Below are 19820 nucleotides of genomic sequence, written 5' to 3'. Positions count from 1 at the left end.
TTTTTCTGCTGATACTGTGCAGTTTTTATGGAACTCTTGGGTAAAATATGTCATGCTATTTTGTTGTTTGTATTTGTTAGATGTAAAGGGAAAATGGCACAATGCTGGGCTGCTTGTTATTTCTGTTACCTGTAGCTGTTTGTTTCATATTTAGTTGCTTGACTCGAAGAGTAATGGAAATGTCACAGGAAGGTATGTTTGTGCTGAAACCAGCATAAAAGGACAATATTCTTATTCTCTGGATCATACGTTGAGTATTTATTATATTATTTTGTGGCTGGCTTAAAGATTTTCAGATTGATTCTAAAACAAATAACTGTTGTGGTGTTGCTGACATAAACCAAGGCCAAGGCTTTATTGTGAATTAACACAAAATAGTTATTAGTTGGGAAGGTTTGCAAAGACCATAGAGATATTTTCTCAGATGAATAGTGAAGACAAGTAGTTCCCACCATTAGTTTTGATTCAGTAAGTTATTTGTACTCAGCAGAGTTTCATACACGCGATACCCCTTGTGACTCTGAGTTCTCCTTTTTCACTAAAGATGTGAAGCCACTCCCTTCTCATTTTCTCATCATACCTTTTCTGTTATCCTGACATGCCCAGGCGTTGATAAATGGGGATTAGTTGGCTAATAGGGTGGAACATAGGGTGTGTCGGCTTGTTGACTAGACACAAGCAGCTACACAGTGCCTCAAAGGTGGATCCTTTTACACGCAAGCCCCAACAATACTTGGACCTGAAAATGGGCATTTCAGTAGAAAAAAAGAAAAGTCTTGTAAGTTATATTACAAATTTGACAGGTATATGAAGAAATGTAAACCTGTGGCTGACATGCTGCGCTGTTAACAGTTCAGTAAAAAAACAATTTGATATGACAGGAAAAGGCAACAGCCTGTATTTACTGAACAAAAGGCCAGTGCCAGCCTCACTCTCAAACTGGCAGGTCAAATTTCAGTTTGACTGGACAGAGAAGGAGCAGCAGGAGGTGAATGCATCACTCCACCTTATTTATTTACATGATTGGGGTGCAGTAGTATGGAGTCTATCTAATTACTTTTAAAAAATAGAAATGCAAGTGCATTGCCACAATTGAAGTGTGGTCATAAGACCATTAAGTCATGGTAACTAATTAATAAGGCATGCTCAAGAGGTAATTAGGATTTGGCCTCTACTTTCTTAATGCTTGGGAACAAGATCATTACAAAGTTACATTTTTGTGATTTTTATGGGTTTTCAGGAGTGATGCTGTTCATCATGCATTAAAAAAATCCACTTTGATAATTAAGATCTTGACAGTATAATTCGTCAAGGGCTGTATCCACATTTTAATGGCTGTGACACTTCCTCTGTGCCCTTCTAGCTTATGTTATTGTGTTATGTTGTTATTTAAATTTTTTTTAATAAAATGACAAGCACAAGATAAACTAGAATCAACAACAAAGCAGACACACTATCAAAACTTGGATAATCCACTACTCCTTATGATTTCCATTTGTAAACTTAGCCTTCTGCTGGTTTGGGTTCTTTGTAGACTGCCTGAACTTGCCAGCACAGCTGTTGCATGTTGTACGTCAGCGCAAATTGGTACCACTCCTTCACCAAAAGCATAGAGAAAACAACATGCACTTTGGTTCTATTCTGTTCTATGTGCACCTTGCCATTTGATGGCACACAGCTCCCAAAGGTTACATGAAGGCCTTTTTGAATGTTAAGAGTGCATGTTCTACACATATGCTGTATTTGCCACACACTAGAAATTTGAAAAATGTCCATCGAAATTCTGAAAGATAATGTTTGAATTAGAATCTGTACCGGGTTAAATTAAGAGTTTACCAGTATCTGCCCCAGACAGCTGCCAATATGACAGACTTCTCTTGTGGTTAGTTACATTTCTGTGGCGCTCTGAATGCAAAAGGACCAGTACATCATTCAAGGAAATTGTGCTTATTTTCAAAGCAATACACAGTTACACACGTCAGAGTGGATCTTGCCAACGCATTCTTTGGTGAAGCTCACACAAAACTGGTTGGCTAAAAATTTATAGTTATACAGTGGAAACATCAGTAGTCACTTTTAATCAAACCAAAGACCTCTTCGAGCAACTATCCTCTTTATCTTCTCCTAATTGTTTCAAATGAAAAACATCATGATAACAATTGCCTTACACATTTAATATAAGCCAGGGGGGTGTTGAGGGAGGTGTCACAGCCACAGCCTTTAGGCCTGACAGCAAACAGTCCATGGTTGTCTATGACTATTGAAATACTTTGCTGGTGTTGTCTCTGTTGACAGTTTCATTTTGTTTTTGTTTTTTCATACAGTTTCATCTTATGCTTGACTATCTGATAATCCAACTTAAAATGATTTGCAGACTTTACATGTGTGGACGATAGATAAGTCTGTCAACTATGGCGTCACTGTAAAGTAATTACATCTACTGTTTTGCAGCTCTGGGCTGTTGCTGTGGTGAATGCTGTCTGGATTCCCCCGAGGAAACCACTGAAAGAAAATGTAGACTACACTCAAGACCTAAATATTGCTAAGGTAAGTCATTGGTCTTTGTCTGTCTTTGTTGGGGCAGCTGAGGGAATCAGGATGTAGAGCGGGTTGTCTAGTAAACAGAAAGTCGATGGTTTGAATCCCGGCTCCCCCCTAGCTGAATGTCAAAGAGTCCTTGAGCAAGATACTGAACCCCAAATTGCTCCTGATGAGCAGTTGGCACCATGCATGCCATCAGTGCATGAATGTGTGTGTGAATGAGTGAATCTGACAAGTAAAGTTGTGGTTCACAAGAAAAACTACGATCTAAATTTGCAGCGATGGCAGAAATGTTCATTGCACTGCCTGACTGTGAGCGTGGTCAACTGCTGGCTACTGCTGCTGACATGAAAATTGTAAAACATTTACTTAAAGAAAGAATGTACCTGGGCAAAGAGGACAACATATCAACTTCTTTTTGAGCTACTAGCGCATTGCCCATAGGAGGTTTGTATTCCTATTGAAAAGTAGGAGGTTAAGTAGCTTTTGGAAGGATGGCCATGGATGGCCCAATGAGGCTGTGTTTAAAGGTGGAACGTAGGGATATAGTTGGCCGTTTTTGACTACTTTGGATTTTACTATTATATTTCGCCGTATAAACTATTTACCTTGCTTTGTTTGGTGTCATTATTTTCAGCACAACCTCACATGTGTGACTGTACAGTTATTGTTTCATTGTGACACAAATCACAAAAAACATAAAATCTGAGTAGGAAAAAATTAAGATTTTTTTACTGTGTAAACCACAAATATGTTTAACAAACCATTTTTATTACTCATGATGCAAATATGAATTGATGTTTGCTAAATTTGAGTTTTTGAAATTTACAAAGTTATATGTAACTATTTACATTTAAATGCAGGCAATGACTCAGGTCCTGGCTCAGGTCTCCCTCAGCTCCTCCCTGCCTGCTCAATATTCAACCGTTTCTTCTTGCACCAGACACAAAGCAAACATGATGGTAATGTTCGCGAAAAAGCGTGGCGGACATTATTTACCGTAAATCCAGTTTTGGACGTGCCGGCGCGTCCGGCGTGTCAGGAGGTGGAGCATGAGGGTGGGCTAGCAGCTAGCTACACACGAACATCCACAGATTCCGATTCCAATTTGTTGTCCTTGCGGATCCAGATCTCCTCAGACACAAACGAACTCGGTGTGGACTTGTTTAATCTCATTTATCCACAACAGTCAGTTTAGATGCACAGAACGGGACCGAACTGCAGGCAAAATTCTGGTCCCGCTTGCGCCGATGCAGGTATAAATCTGCTTCTTTCTTAAGGTATGTCATGGGGATGAGCTCTGTTGTGATTGGCTCTGGTGCACACATGACTATGGTGGCTTTGGTTGACGATGCTAGTGGAATTGGTAAAGCATTTATGAAATAATTTATTAACGATATTATTGTAGTCCAAACAAATCCAATGTTGCACACCCTTACACCACGCAGCAGCCATGCTGAAAATCTCAGGTCAGTCTGATCCTGATCTGTTATTTGAGGCACACACACACAGAAAGACAGACAGACACACAGACAATGATGTCTTGCTTTTATAGAGAGATGTAGTGATAGCAGTGTGTAGGTATTCTACAGTTTTTTTCTTCAACCCTTACATACTGTACTGCCAGCATTCCCATCACATTTGCCCAGGTTTCCACCAAGAGAGGCACCTGGTGGTTTTTCACAGTTATGAAAAAAGTAAAACAGCATAGGCATGATTTTTCTTTATTCTTTGTTTGTCTGGTGCAAATCCTTTGTTGTTGTTTTCTTCTCGTGCACTTTAACTAATATGAATTAAACTGTGTTCATCCCAATCAGCTCTTCTTCTCTGTATTTCAGATCCACTCAGACTTTGACGATGGTAGTGGAAATATTGTCTATTCCCTTGAAGGTGTTGGTGCAAACAGTCCTCCCTATCATGTGTTTGTGGTTCATCCTACAACTGGAGTAATTCGTGTGACCAAAGTTCTTGACAGGGAGTTCATTAGTACATATGATGTGAGTGTTACTTGAAATATTCTTTTCTATTCTACTGTACTTTTTGACTCTGATGTCACTTTTCCCTCGCTAAGATGTATCAAATGCTGCTTTTCACAAGTACAACTAGTACAATTGAACAATTAGGCAGCAAATTTCTGTTATATTGCCGCGGGCCATTTAATATTGTAAATTCACCTGTTAAGACAGATGATAAAGATGGCAACTTTTGACTTCTCTGTTTCAGCTTCAGGGTGTTGCTAAATACAAAAATGGCGCACTAGCAGAGGAAAATGTTGACATACGATTCCAGGTTGTAGATGAGAATGACAACACTCCAGTGTTTCAAAAAATGAACCCTGGGGAAGTGGATGAGCTCAGTCCTACAGGTTAGTGTTTCTGTTTTGATATACAGCTCTCACAAATCGCGATCCTGTTACATGATGGAAAAGTAGTCATCACTGGCTCAAACTAATAAAAACTAATAATAAAAGAAAAACACTGTGATTTCTAGCAGTTTTATACATTTTGTTTATCTGTTGTGAGAATTCACTGTTACTCATCAAAAACGTATGTATATTAGAAATCAAACATGCTGAATGTATTTCATGCAAAGAAGATTTTGTGTTTTAAAGATTCTTTTTCAAAACTTGCATTGCTAGCATCCATGGATTATACATATATTTATATATTTTATATATTTTTATATTTTTTTTTACATTTCTGCACTGCTCTGTTTCTTGGCCCATCACAGCAACCTCTCAATCAGCTGTAAGCTATGTAACCAATTGCAAGAATGTGTGCTGCACGCGCATTTTAGCCCCGTTGCGTGTTGTCTAGATTTTTGAAAAATGTACTTTACTTTTATTTATTTTCTTTGCACACGTAAGCTTAGATAAAATGTGATGATTACAAAAATAACATATGTATCAGGAGAGGTCAAGAAGCCATCAGGCTTTCACGAAGGACCACCTCCATTACAGCAACAAACAAAAACAAAAAACAAAAAAACAAAGACAAAATCAGAAGACCATAACAATATTGAAATACATAAAAAAATGAATACAAGGGAAAATAAATATATATAAATACACATGTACAAGTAAACAATAGACCTCATGAATTAGATATAATGACAGTTTTCTTTTAAACATGTTAAGATGATGAGCTCTTACCAACATATATTTTATGAATTCAATATTTATACACCATGATATGGGGGATTAATGGCCATGTTTCAATTTACAAAAAGGAAGATGAAGATATGGTATTTGGTATTCAATCAGCAATACCAAAAGTATAACATACATAGTGAAGGGAGCTACTGCAGAAAAAATTTTTTTTGGCATGAGCCCAATCAGCAGAAGAGTAGTATGGTGTCAGGTTATATTATAGAGTAATGCAGTACACTTGCCTTAATATAATTGGATATCACTAGCTACACCACTGTGAATGACTCAGTGATAAGAAAAATTAACGTTGCAAATATTTTACAGCCTGACTTAAATGATCGGTGGCACTCGGTCTAAAGGACAGGGCTCAAGCGTGCATGTCCAACTCCCTTTTCCTAGTTAAACGTCAGGTAATCTGGGCGAAGGGGGCAGAGGGGCTATATTTAGACTCTGACTTAGTCGTGGGTGTTTTGGGCTTAACATAAATTAAACAAATCCAAGTATCATCTTCCATTCTCTTTAAGAGCTAGGTGCGGTAGCACCAGGCACATATTGAACAGTCACACTTGTCTTCCATAAGAAAACAATTAGGCTGTCCTCTGCTGGACACCCTGCCTCGGTCGTTTCACCATCATCCATCCCATCAACAAATCTGTTTGACTGCATATGAGAAAATACACTGAGGGGGATCAGCAGTACTGCTTCACGTCCCTCTGTGTGTAATAGTGTTGCATGGATCTCAGTCAGTGGATCAGACAGGATGGGTCATTCAAATTATCATTCTCATCAATAGGGGTTGGGATACAGGTGGGTGAAATACATCTTTGTGAGGAAAATGTTAATGAAATTGTCTTCAGCATTACTCAAGCAGCAGAAACTATATGAGTTAAGATAAGTATCTTGCCTTTAACACAAGCATCTGTGCACAAGAAGCTTCACTGATTATTTAAAACTCCTGACTCGCCGACAGGATCAGTTAATAAATTATGTTAATATTCTGGGTTCTTCCTCTCATCTAAAGGTCACACACATACACACACATAGTCCAGATTCATACAGTAAAATAAAAGGTTCAATTTTTCCTGTCAACTTTAAAACTACAGCTTTTAGTTTTGCTCCTAAAATGTGCCATGATATTTGTTACAGTGACATTACTGCATTCATGGAAACATTTAAAGTGACTGAAAGCAATTCCTCCACTCATTAAAGCATAGTGTTTACATGTTGTGAACTCACCTGTGTAGGCCCATCTTACTAACTGAATAATGTATCCTTTAAAAAGCAGGAAAAACGCTGCATCGCTGACTTAAAACCAACTTTTTGTTGGTCTACATTGCAGTTAGTTATTGCAGCCTCCAGGTGGCAGTGCGCCATCAATGCGCCTGACCACAGATCACTTTACAACCAACATGCCCAAAGACACACAGGTGGGAACAAGTACATTTGCTATTTGCAAGGGCTGTCAAGTGATTAAAATACTGAATCTAATTTGTTACAAGCTTTGATTTATTAATCGAAATTAACTGCATTTGCCAATATTTGCCATGAGAATTAAAAAACATTTCAGTGCAAATTTTAGAGCAGGATAGTCAGCGGCCACCCAAGCAGACGGAACATTTAGCAGAGAGGTTGTCTACTGACAGGTCATAGTTTGACCATGAATAAACTTTGGAGCCCCTTTATACACAGGAAGACCTCATGTTTGAGTAACAGCTATCACTATCCATGCTTTTTGTATACGTTACAATATCGATGCAATGTTTATTAAATGTTTATCAGGCTAAAACGACAGTGTCCGGTAGTTATTGTATAACTTCTGGCTATTAATCACAGCCCACTCTCAGTTTGAAAACGAATGTTTGGCTGTAGGACTTTCCCGTTCAGTATGTACAGCAGTGTTTCTGTTAATTCATCAATTGAAATTAAGGTGATATTTTGACAGCCCTACTACTAACACAATGTGGGCGCTGGGCATGAAAAAATACGCAGTAGTTTGACACTAGAAATTAGGCTTGTGCTGCGCTGTGCCGCATTGTGAAATAGAGCCCTAGGGGTTTCTTGTGAGAAACACTGGATGTAAACTCATTTTTTTTTTGTTTGCAACAAAACTACTCAGGGCATATTTAAGTTTAATGATCGCCTCATTATCTGTTATTTACAGGAACTTCAGTCATGAAAGTAAATGCAACTGATGCTGATGAACCTGATAATCCGAACTCCATGATTGCCTACACCCTCTTGGATCAGAATCCACCTGGTGACATGTTCTCCATTTCAAAGGATGGGACCATCTATGTCAACAATCCTTCCTTGGATAGAGAAGTATGGATAAAAGCAACATATCCATTGGGCTACTGTAAATTCCAGAGAACTTAATTCCTTCACACTATCAGTTGATCAGTGTCAGCAAGTCCAGTCACCATTCACATTCAGTCAAGGTGTTGATAAAATGGGAACAACAGAGTGGAGTTCTTATCCTGAGGCAATGTACTTCTGTCTTTTCTCACCCTCATTACTTTCACTGTTGCTAATAATGCTGTCATAAGATTTATGACAAATGCACACTATAAACTGCTCCAAGCAACCATTTTATAAAACATGGATTGAATGGGTAAGCATATGGGTCTGAGTGCAACACCACAAAGCTGCATAAGTCAGGAAGCCTTTCTACACCTGTGTCTCACCCAAAACCTGTGCTTGAACACACCTTAAAGACTTCACCTTCATTAGACGAAGTAACTTTCCATATGCCTAGGTAGTCTTTATTTGTCCAAAGTGAAACTAGAAGAACAGTGGTTGTACAAACACCACAACAGTAGGGCCACACCTGATCTTGTTGTAACATGTAACTTGTTTTAACTCTTCTCCTTGAAGTATCATTGTAGACACAGTTGAACCAACATTCCAACATCATCTTATGTTACTGCTTACTTAACAACTTATGAGTAACCAACATACACATAACCTTCTAATCCTCTTGGGGATGGGCAATTTGATCAAAATATTCAATAAGTTCCTGTTTCCCCACTTTAATGTTGAATGACTTTCGACTAGACCAGACTGACAAGTTCATTGGCTATGAATACTGTGATATCTGAAACTACAGCAAATGGGAGTATTGCTTTGTGGTGCAACCATGCAGCAAACGTCACATTGTATGGTTCAAGTTTAATTTTCAGAACGAACAATTAAGTCTAATATATATATATCATACAGTCTTTGAAAATATTTTATGGCCATTCTCTGATTTCAGACAGTTGATAAGTACACTCTGACGGTGAAAGCTCAAGACTTGAATGGCAATGAAGGGGGAAATACTGCAACTACCACTGTGACTATTAATATCCGAGATGTGAATGACAACCTTCCCACTTTGGAAAAAGCAAAGGTAGTTTACTTTCTTACACTCTTCTGTAGTTTACTGTTCGTATATATATATATATATATAAACTGTAGGGTTATGAGCTACATGATTTTAGTGTATTCCTTTGTGTTGTTGAAAGAAAAAAGCAAAAATGAACCCTTTCTATTTTAATATCATTATGTATGTTTTACTTGCAGTATGAGGGCAGCATTGAGGAGAACACAAAAGGTGTTGAGGTGATGAGGATCAAAGCAGAGGACCTGGACTTGGAGGGAACAGACAACTGGGAGGCTGAGTTTGAAATTGTCAAAGGCAATGAGGCGGGGTACTTCAGCATTAAAACAGACCCCAACACCAATGAGGGCATCCTAATGCTTGACAAGGTACTGGTGAATGAGCAACAAGAGTGTTTCTACAATTGTGTTTTATTATTCTTGCCCTTTTCCTGGCTTTATTTTTATAGTACAGCAGAAGCCAGGTAACAGGATTAGAGAGAGGATAACATGCAGCAAAAGGCCACAGGCAAGAGTTGGATCCTGGCCCCAATCCCTGCAGTGAGGGCACAGCCTCTGTGCATGGACACATGCTCTACTAAATGAGCTACTCCAGCACCTTGTTTCTGCAATTCTAGCTGACAGGAAATATATTGTTAGGTCTTCTTTTGTGGGATCTGGTAATTGCAGACTATATTTGACGACAAGTTGAAAGGAGTAATCTGCCCATTATGACAGGAGCAGGTGTAGAAAGGACTGGAAAGGACTAAGTCAACCCAACACTCGCCCTCACTAAAAGCTTGGGTTTACCAGGTCTGTACGGCAGTCCACCAGGTGGTGATCAGTTAACTTTAGTTTACAAGAGTGTACACGACATACCGTTCAAAGTCTTTTACCTCAGTTCCAGGCACACATGTGAATCACCTAATGCTCAAATATTGTGTGGGTGGTGGACAATCAATAACACTGACAATAACAATTCCAACATTTACACACCATCTGGAGAAACCCCACAATCCTTATATGAAATTGGAGTTTTGATAAAGGGTGCAGGCCTTAACCAGGAGTTTGGCTCCAGAGCTGGTGTCATTTGTTTCCATTTCTGGTACGCAGGGGGCTCACAAAGCAAAATTTGTCTTTACCCTAGCACCAGCCAAAAAAAATAGCACCTGGGATTATGATTGTAAAATAACTCCTCCACCACATTAAAATGAAATTATCTCTGAGGATATGCCAATGCTTTGAAGGGTGCCAACTCTGCAGTTTTTTAGCCTGCCTTTGAGTTTTAGCTGTCTCAAAATGTTCAACACAAAGCGTGGTTTATATCCCATATTGAATCAAAATTAACAACACCGATTTAACCAATACACAGCATTTGCAGTGGGGGTGGCTGTAGCTCAGTGGGTAGAGCAGGTCAGCTAGTGATCAGAAGGTTGCTGGCTCAAATCCTGGTTCCGGGTTGACCCTAGCTGCAAGTCAAAATGTCATTGAGCAAGATACTGAACCCCAAATTGCTCCTGATGTGCACCTTGCATGGCAGACTCTGTCGTCAGTAAGGGCCCTGCGATGAGTTGGGGACTTGTCCAGGGAATACCCTGCCCTCGCCCGGAGACAGCTGGAATTGGCTCCACCAAAAAAACCCTGCGACCCCATAAAAGGGATAAAGTGTTTGTGGACAATGACATGGCTACATCTGCTGTTCAGTCCTTGTTTTATTCAATGCAGCGTGTCTGTACTGACAAATGTTGACGTCTCTTATAAGTTATATTAATGAACTTTGTCTATTGTGTTTGTGTATGCCATTTCACAGGCTGTGGATTATGAGGACGTGAAGGACCTTGACCTCGGAATAGCTGTGAGAAACAAGGCTCCACCACATAGTGGATCTGGGGGAAATGTTGGAACTGGTATAAGTTTTGGACCAGGCAGACCAACGGGTGCTGGGGGAGGGGGCGGAGCAGGTGGGGGAGGCGGAGCAGGTGGGGGTGGGGGAGGCGGAGCTGGTGGGGGAGGCGGAGCAGGTAGTGCCACTGGTGCTGGAGGTTGGTCTGGAGGATCATCATGGCAAAGTGGGACCAAATATAAAACCTATCCAATCAAAATCAATGTCAAGAATCAGCCAGAGGGGGCAGCTTTTGACCCCAAAGTCAAATCTATTCCCATCTCAGAGGGTGGCGAAATTGACTTAACTAAGGTTATTGCCCGATACCCTGCAATAGATGGAGACACTGGGAAACCAGCTGAGAATGTCAGGTCAGTGCTTACTCAGACATATACACAAGAAAGCCTCTAAAGTTAAAACCACAATGTCATCCTAATTTTATTCCTCAGTGATAATAACTGACACCACTTATTTCTGCTGCAGGTATGCCAAGGGCTCAGACCCTGACAACTGGCTAACTATCGATCCAAAGACAGCTGAGATCAAACTAAACAAGAAGCCCGACAGAGAATCTCCATTCCTGGTCAATGGGACCTATTATGCTCATGTGTTGAGTATTCCAGAAGGTACACTCTTCACCCATGCGTCTGCTCCAGCTCAAGCTGTTTTGTTGTTTGTTTGATGTCAAACTAGTAATCTTAGTGAAGTAGCTGTAAAAAGTTACTCAAACTCAAAGTTTGATTCTTAACTCCGCAGTGTTTACCTAATGTTTTGTTTCAAGTGATAGATGAAACAAAAACTGAAAATGCTGTTTTTAAAGTCTTGTCAATATTGGAGCTAAAAAAGAAAGTTTGGCAAAAGGATGGCTTTAGTCTAGAGAAGGTCTTCAGTGGCCCCTTAGTTGATAAAGAGACAAAGAAGGGACCCCCCGCTAAATGTATAGTATAAAACATAGGTGTGATGGGCAAAGGACAAAAAAGTAGGAAAATACACAACGCACCTACCATGATGCAGAGATGGCATCTGTTTCAATAGTATTTAGTTAACTGATCTGTTCACTGTTATGGATAGATACCACAGTGATTTAGTATACTTAGCATAGTTATAAGTTGCTCACATGAATTACAAGGAAGCATGCGTAGACCATGATTAATGTTGAGTTCATTTTTATTTTTTTCACCTATAAATTCATTTTTATGATTATGCCGAATTCATAGTAATGTGTATTTTCATACAAATCAATTTTTCTTTGAAAAATGTTAAACTTTCAAAATATTATCAACAATAATTTTGCAGCACGTCTGCAGTATCCTCTTGAGGTAAAGGACCCCTGCTAAAGACCATGGGATATAGCCATAGAGTACTAGAACATTATATCTTTTGGGAGCATAGATATAGAATAATGTATTATTATTATTTATTTACTTTGGCATAGAAAAATTTAAGTGAAAAAAAAAACCTGAACTGATACAGTAAACACTGGCATTAAAACAGCAATTCTGAAAGTTCATTTTATTGTCTATGCCAAAATTCACTGTTCTGGCTCTATAGCAATCCATGAATCTTATGTAAAGTCATAAATACTAATGCTAACACCAACGCTAGCTGGTGCAGTTAGTACACTTGCTCTTTGTGGTGAGTAGTCACACACTGTAAAACAGTACAACAGCCAAAAAGCACCATTAGTTCCCACCACTAGCTGGCCAAACAATTGTGTACACCTATTTTCCTTCATATCCGGGATGAAATTCTTGACTATGTAGTTGTCTCTGAAAAATGGAAATAATTATATGTTATTATTTCTTTTTTTCCCCAATTCAGATATGAATGGAAAGACATCAACTGGCACCATAGCCATCCAGGTGGAAGATTTTAATGACCACTGCCCCACCTTAACCAGTGACTTCCAGTCCATGTGTACTACAGAAGATGCTGTTATTGTGAATGCAAAAGATGAGGATAGTTTCCCTAATGGAGCACCTTTTGACTTTGCCATTGTCCCAGAGGGCACAAAGGGCAAATGGCAGGTGGAACATCTCAATGGTGAGGAGAACACTGACAATTATTAAGTTATGGTTGATCAAATGTACAAATACTAATTAGAATATTAAAATATTAATCAGTATTAATGGTCACTTTTATACAACTAAGGGTTGCCAAAGTGAAATAATTTTCTCAATTCTACAAAAGTGCTTTATGCTTTACAAATGCAGAGTAAATTCACAAGCATTAAGATTGTTTTGACTGGAACATTAATGCATTTAAGACTAGTGGACTAGTTTGAGACTAACAGAATACTTTGAACAGAAAAAGTCTGACATACTAAGCCTCTGCATTGCAGTGCATGCCGGCAGGCAAGAGTGACAGTGAGTTACTATGGTTATGGGGGTTGCCTCTGTCACTCTCTGAAACTTTCAAGCGATTCCAAATAAGGGCTTATTATATTAGGATGTGTATTCATATACAATGGAAAAATCATGAAATTAACAAAGCTCTAAAAAATGAAACTGATTTAGGACATGATGTCTGAAGGTTGGCAGGTATGCTGAACGATCAAACTTGTTAATTATCGACCTTGATTATTGACTTGACATAGATTGTGTGAGCCAGATCCTATGGTTGGTAATGCTGAAGAATGCCTAAATGCAACAACTTCACTGATACACAAATCACACTCCAAACTAAACTGAAAAGTTGGCAGCCCTGATGTTAGAATACGTATTAACATAAAGAACGATGAACTATCATGCATATGGGCACATCACAAAAATCACTGAAACCAAAGCTAATCTTACAGCTGCCAATTCATTGTAATGGTCTTTAATGAAAAATAGAAAAAAATCTTTGGGAAGGAATTTCACCATCTTAAGTCTTTAAAACAGAAAACATCAAAAATAGAGCAAGGTTGTTTGGTTCAACAGATTATTTGTAGTAGCTGTATCAGAAGACGTAAAACTTGCAACCCCCATCAACAGAATGTTTCAAACCTTGTTTTTAAGTAGGATGTGGAAAAAGGCTAATTTAAGCTTGATTCCTTTTTCTAGATGACTGTTTATTTGATAATGAAACAAAAATGTTTTGTACACTTTTCATATGTTTTTCCTTATTGCCGGCAGAAACGGCAGCTATCCTAAGGGCTCAGGAGTCAATGTGGCCTGGCATTTATGAAGTGGAATTTTTGGTGAAGGATGAGCAGGGAAAGGCCTGTCCTGAACCACAAAAAGTGAATGTCCAAGTTTGTACCTGTGAGGATGGAGTGTTATGTGGAAAACGAGGCGCCAATGGTCAGCCCAGCAAAGGAGCAGAATTAGGACCTGCAGGCATTGGGCTGCTACTACTAGGCCTGCTGCTCTTACTGCGTAAGTATAATGTGATGCTCGTTCCAATGAGGAGTTGTGTTATCAACACCTTTGTTATATTCAAGACAATCGAAAGGGATTGCAAAAGTTGAGGTAGGTTAAATCCAGTTTAAGTTAATTAAAGATTGATATGTGGGGCACCAATACATTTAAAAAATATTCTTTATACATCAGATGTTATGAAATGAGTGTGAAGCCAATTGAAGTCTATTAAATAATAGAGATAAGGAACTATACCCGAGCACTGAAACCCCATGACAACCTGGTTTTGAATCTGGAATATTTCTCTATAACTTTCTAAAACTGGGGTCAATTAAATAGAATAATTAAGTATTATTGATAATTATTGTGGCTAGCACTGCTGCCTCACAGCTAGAAGATCGCCGGTTCGCGTCCTGGTTGGGACGCCTGGGATCTTTCTGTGTGGAGTTTGTATGTTCTCCCTGTGCAAGCGTGGGTTTTCACCGGGTACTCCGGCTTCCTCCCACAGTCCAAAAACATACTGAGGTTAATTGATCATTCTAAATTGTCCGTAGGTGTGAATGAGAGTGTGGTTGTTTGTCTCTATGTGTAGCCCTGCGATAGACTGGCGACCTGTCCAGGGTGTCCCCTGCCTTCGCCCTAAGTCAGCTGGGATAGGCTCCAGCCCCCCCCGCGACCCTGCAGAGGATTAAGCGGCGTACATATAATGTGTACAGATGATGGATGGATGGATGGATTATTAACACTAAAAAGAATTCTTCATCAAGGCTTAATGACCACAACTGCTGTAACTTTGGCACAAAGCAGTGTTTTTATCTTGACTGGGTGAATGAGAAAATAAGTTTTCAGATCCTTTAAATTAGTCCAACAGCCACAAGGAACTAGCTCTGAGCAGTTGTGGTGGGAAAATCAATCAGAGTTAATTCTGAGCTCTCTTTAGTGTTAGATGTAATTGTGAGTCCGAACTGCAGGTAGCAAATGGCCAAATATGCCGCCACACCGAAGAGGCCAGACAGTCAGACAATAAGAAAATATCAGATGCATTACAGCATGCTAGGTATACCAGAAGAGTTACTGAAACAACATGTGTTGCTTGTAAAGAACAACGTAGTTGCTTAACACAAGAAAAGACATAATTAGCCAAGGAAATGGAAACTGGCCCTCCTTTTTTGGAGGACACCACCACCACTGCAGTCCCCACATCACAGCTTTCAAGTTAGACTAAAACTTTGTCGTTGTTGTTTTTACAGTCATTCCTCTGTTGCTGCTCTTCTGTAATTGTGGCGGGGCTGCAGGACTGCCAGGAAACTTTACTGAGATGCCATTTGACACCAAATCACACCTCATTAACTACCGCACTGAGGGCCAGGGAGAGAATACGGTAAGACTAACATACAATATTTACCTTTAAAACACATGATACCACTGTTACCGGGCAGGAATGTTTCCATACATACTGGTCACCTGCTATTGAGATGATGTCTGTTTAAAAGCTGCATGATGTGATGTTTGACTGCTAGGCAGCAGAATAACTGTACTCTTGTCTATCATTTTGATTACTGGTCCATGATAGGAGGTGCCGCTACTGACCATGCCAACACAAATGGATGGACAGATGGTGGAGACGGGAATGGCTAACAGAACTTCAACATTGGCACCCATGGCATCTTTTGACTACGAGAAATCAGTCACTTCCATGGATGGGATGAATGGGGCGATCTACCCAGAAGGTTTTTCTAGTGTCCACAGAGAAGGGACAATGGGGAGGATGAACCAGATGAGTGGCAGTGGCTTCTACTCTGAGTTTGAGAGTAGAGAATCAGGAGTAGGTGGAGGACTTTATGACGGCATGGCTCTGCCAGACCACTTCCTGAGACAGTACTATTTCCAGGTGAGGAATCATTTTAGTATTTCTACAAGTTGTCTTCAGTGACCCACAGTAGGCCTTTCTCACCCTTGACACATTTATGTTGATAATTTTCAAATGTTGGGAAAAGGCCCAGGACAATTGTTCTGAAGTCTGAAGCTAGCTTCCTCTCAGGGCTTTCACAGAACACAAATCTAACTGGATAAAAGAGGTATAGCTGGCGCGAGCTCAACCAAAAATTCAAAAACATTTTGAATGTCCTATCAGTTAAAAAAGTTTAGACTTTACATCTGATAACCTTTTTTAAAGAGCTCTCTCTGCTAACTACCTCAAATGCACATCTGATGAAAGACATAACTGTGTGAGGTTACAGTATATGAATACACAAGGGCTTTGGTATTTCTACAGAATAATAATGAAATTGCAATTTTGAAAGTCCGTGCTCAAAAAGCTAACCTCAGTGATGATTTCTTTTGCTCTTTCAACAGAAGGTGAACAGTGGCAGTGAGAACCAAGGAGTAAAGGACAGTCTGTTGGTCTATGACTTCGAGGGTCAGGGCTCCTCTGCTGGCTCAGTGGGCTGCTGCAGCCTCCTGGAGTCTGACACTGACCTGCAGTTCCTCGATGACCTCGGGCCAAAGTTCAAGACCCTGGCTGAGGTGTGTGGCGGCAAGAAGATCTCAACAGAAGTCAAACAAGCCTTGACTCCACTACCCACTCCCTCTGTTAATACCAAGAGCTCAGTATCAAGTGTGGTGACTACCCAGCAGCTCCCTCCTCCACCCCAGCAGCTCCCCCCTCCACCCCAGCTGCAGCCAGCCATCCCCAAAACAGTTCAGAATGTGGTCAGGGAGACATCTCAGAGTTCTCAGGTGGTGAAGGAAAACACAGCTACAGTGAGACAAGGGATGGCCATGGCAAAGCAAGGAATGGTAAATCAATGTCAGATGCTCCTGCTGCAGCAGCAACAGCCTGTCTACTACACCACCACCCCTGTGATGCAGCCAATGCACTACGTAGTCCAGCCACAGGCTCAGAACACCATGCTGCTGGCTGAGGCACCAGCCACCAACCTGCAGGGCATGGTACTGGTTAACAGCACTCAGAGTGGTCCTGCCCAAGGCATGGTTATTCAGGGACAGACAGTGATGTCCACTGGACAAGCCCAGGGTCCCAGCATGGTCCTGGTGGGGAGAAGTGGGGTCGAGGGGGGTGGTGCCAACCTGATCCACACTGGCAACCTCTCTGGCTCTCAGACAATGATGGTCATGGAGGGCAAGGTCCCTGCAGGGTCAGTGAAAGTGCTGAAGGGGAGCCAGACCTCCCTTCTGCAAGGGGGCACTCTACAATCAGGAGGACTTTCAGGATCTCAGAGAGTCCTGGTGGTTGGAGGGCCACTAAGCAGTGGAGGGCAGCTGGTCCAGGAGGCAGGGGGTCTTTCCAAGAGCAGTGACAGCTCTGGCTCTCAAAATGTTCTTTACAGCAAGGGCCGCACATCTGCTGTCTCACAGAGCAGCTTATTGGGCTCATCTGCAACCACTGTGGGCACAGTGCCCACCTACAGCAAGGTGATGGTGCAGGAGAAGTTCACGGAACTGTAAAATGGAGAATGTCGGTTTAATGTGGGTCACACTTCTGACAATCTTAAGGGGAGACACTCTATATCAGTTTATTGGTGGAGGGTGTGATGCAGCAGTTTACATGGAATCAAGCTACATGTTTATGCACATTCATACTACAGCTTCTACTTTATTCCAAAATATGCTAATGAACAACCTCTATGGTTTGTTCTGGCCATTGCTTAGTTTGTTTTGGCAGTGATATTTTTGTCAACATGTTCTGCACTGATAATTGTCTGTGTTTCTCTAAATTCTTGTGGCTCACACAGCATGGCCAGAATTTAATCAAGAGAATGTCAGTATTTCAAATGATTTTTCATTATTGGCCACAACGCTGGAAAACCAGTGGAGCATTAACAGAAAGAACAGTCCTCAAAAACTTTGAGCTGGCTTGGTCCAAACATAATAAACACTAAAAGTAGAAATCTTGATTTAAGCATTTTTGTTGTGAGCATGTTACAATGCTGCAATTGTTACCACAGCAACGTCAGTGCTCTGTATCTTGAATCAGTGGCAGCAGGGTGCAACCCTTCCTTCAGCTACCTGCCTGGAGTGTTGTGCAAGTTCACACTTCAAAACAGCTACGTAAAGGTTCAGTTCACACAGATTGAAATGACCTGGTTCTTTTCCAGAGTTCCCAATTTTGAATTTCGAACCGGGTCAGTCAGGGTTATGGAGGTGTAAAATGTGCATGTCGTAATGCCTCTGTCGTAATGTAATGACCAAACATCCTGTGCAGGCTTGTTCCCTCCCACTGCTAGAGTGGTGGGGTGAAAATACGTTATCATATACTAGAGGACAAAACACCATTGAAAGAAACAGCCAGATCAGAAAACACAACCACTTGATCATAGTACTGTGGTTTGTCAGACTGATTGTCATTAATTGTTGTTATTATATGGCTGACGTTAACTCTTTGGAATGGTCCTTGTTTATAGTTACTTGTCATTCTGCCAAGCTAATGCTATTGCCACATTTTTTTTAAGCAGAAGCACTTTTAAGCATATCATAAAACTCTGTGTGTGCGTGTGTGTGTGTGTTTTTGTGTGTATGTTTATACATATGGTGAAACATGGGTTTCATTCATTACTATGGAGAGCAATGCTTATGCAGTGGCATTAATTTGGAGATAATGTCTCTCTCAGGGATGTCCAATGGAATGCATTTATGTCACACTCGCTTACTTTAATAAACTCTTGAATTCTTTATGGAACACTTTAGGTCAATGATTGTTGTATGTCCTTTTGTGTTAGAATGGTATATTATGTTACAGTGTATGACAAGCCTTTAGTGTTTTGGGTTTTTTTTTTTTTTTTGGCAATAACTGGATCTCTAACATGCCATGATTATGGTCTGTCATGACAAGAACACTACCTAAAGGAATGAGGAAGATCAGGCAAACGCAGGCACACAGCAGTATATAGACAGATCTGCATACTATCCCAGTCAACTTTCATTGGCTCCCTGTCTGGTTCTGATGGCTACATATTTGTATGGTTTGCTGAGAGCTTACAGAATAGCCTGTGAGGCTGATCACATCAGTGGAGTTCTCTGAGGATGACAAAAGTTGAGCACATCACTGCAGTTTCAACATCAATAATTAATTATATAACTACATTTGAGCCTTGAGTCCATCCTGAATTATACACATTCAGCAAGGAGTACATGGTGGTGAAAGACACGTGTAAGACAAAAAGTACAAATAAAGATATACTTATTTACACTGACTTGGAAATCATGTTATTGTTGTTGAGAGTAGTGCACTATGGCAGGCTTAGGGGTAAGTCATTGAGAGGCTATAATTACATGTCTATGGCAGTGCTTTAAGTGGTCCGGTACGCAACGGTACGGAGTACCGGCACTTCTCAGATTCTCTGATTCACCTGTTGCCAGTATTGCCAGTGTATTTCTTTTAAACATGTAAAAAGCATTCAGCCATTTAGAATTTAATTTTGGAACTAGGCTCACAAACTGTGTTTCAGGATCAGGCGGGTCAGAAAATCATGCAAATCATGGCCGCTTTACGCAACGCGGCCATGATTTGCATAAACCCGATCCTGCTGCG

At 40.4% G+C, this 19820-nt stretch overlaps 1 protein-coding gene across 1 annotated transcript in view; it reads left to right on the top strand.

Annotated features, from left to right (window-relative positions):
• The window catches only part of dsg2.1 (desmoglein 2, tandem duplicate 1), a 21389-nt gene extending 1704 nt beyond the window's left edge, over nt 1-19685 (top strand). The window contains exons 2-14 of the mRNA XM_037116038.1: nt 2452-2547; nt 4380-4538; nt 4765-4906; nt 7851-8011; nt 8943-9077; nt 9251-9436; nt 10857-11299; nt 11412-11554; nt 12750-12971; nt 14045-14287; nt 15520-15650; nt 15843-16160; nt 16625-19685. Of these exons, the coding sequence (XP_036971933.1) occupies nt 2452-2547; nt 4380-4538; nt 4765-4906; nt 7851-8011; nt 8943-9077; nt 9251-9436; nt 10857-11299; nt 11412-11554; nt 12750-12971; nt 14045-14287; nt 15520-15650; nt 15843-16160; nt 16625-17737 (3492 nt within the window). The 3' untranslated portion in view covers nt 17738-19685. The remainder of the gene's footprint in view (nt 1-2451; nt 2548-4379; nt 4539-4764; nt 4907-7850; nt 8012-8942; nt 9078-9250; nt 9437-10856; nt 11300-11411; nt 11555-12749; nt 12972-14044; nt 14288-15519; nt 15651-15842; nt 16161-16624) is intronic.
• The last annotated feature ends 135 nt before the right edge of the window (nt 19686-19820 follow it).

Source organism: Acanthopagrus latus, chromosome 11 (genome assembly GCF_904848185.1).
Source record: "Acanthopagrus latus isolate v.2019 chromosome 11, fAcaLat1.1, whole genome shotgun sequence".
Taxonomy (NCBI): domain Eukaryota; kingdom Metazoa; phylum Chordata; class Actinopteri; order Spariformes; family Sparidae; genus Acanthopagrus; species Acanthopagrus latus.
This window is presented reverse-complemented; position numbering and strand designations above follow the sequence as displayed.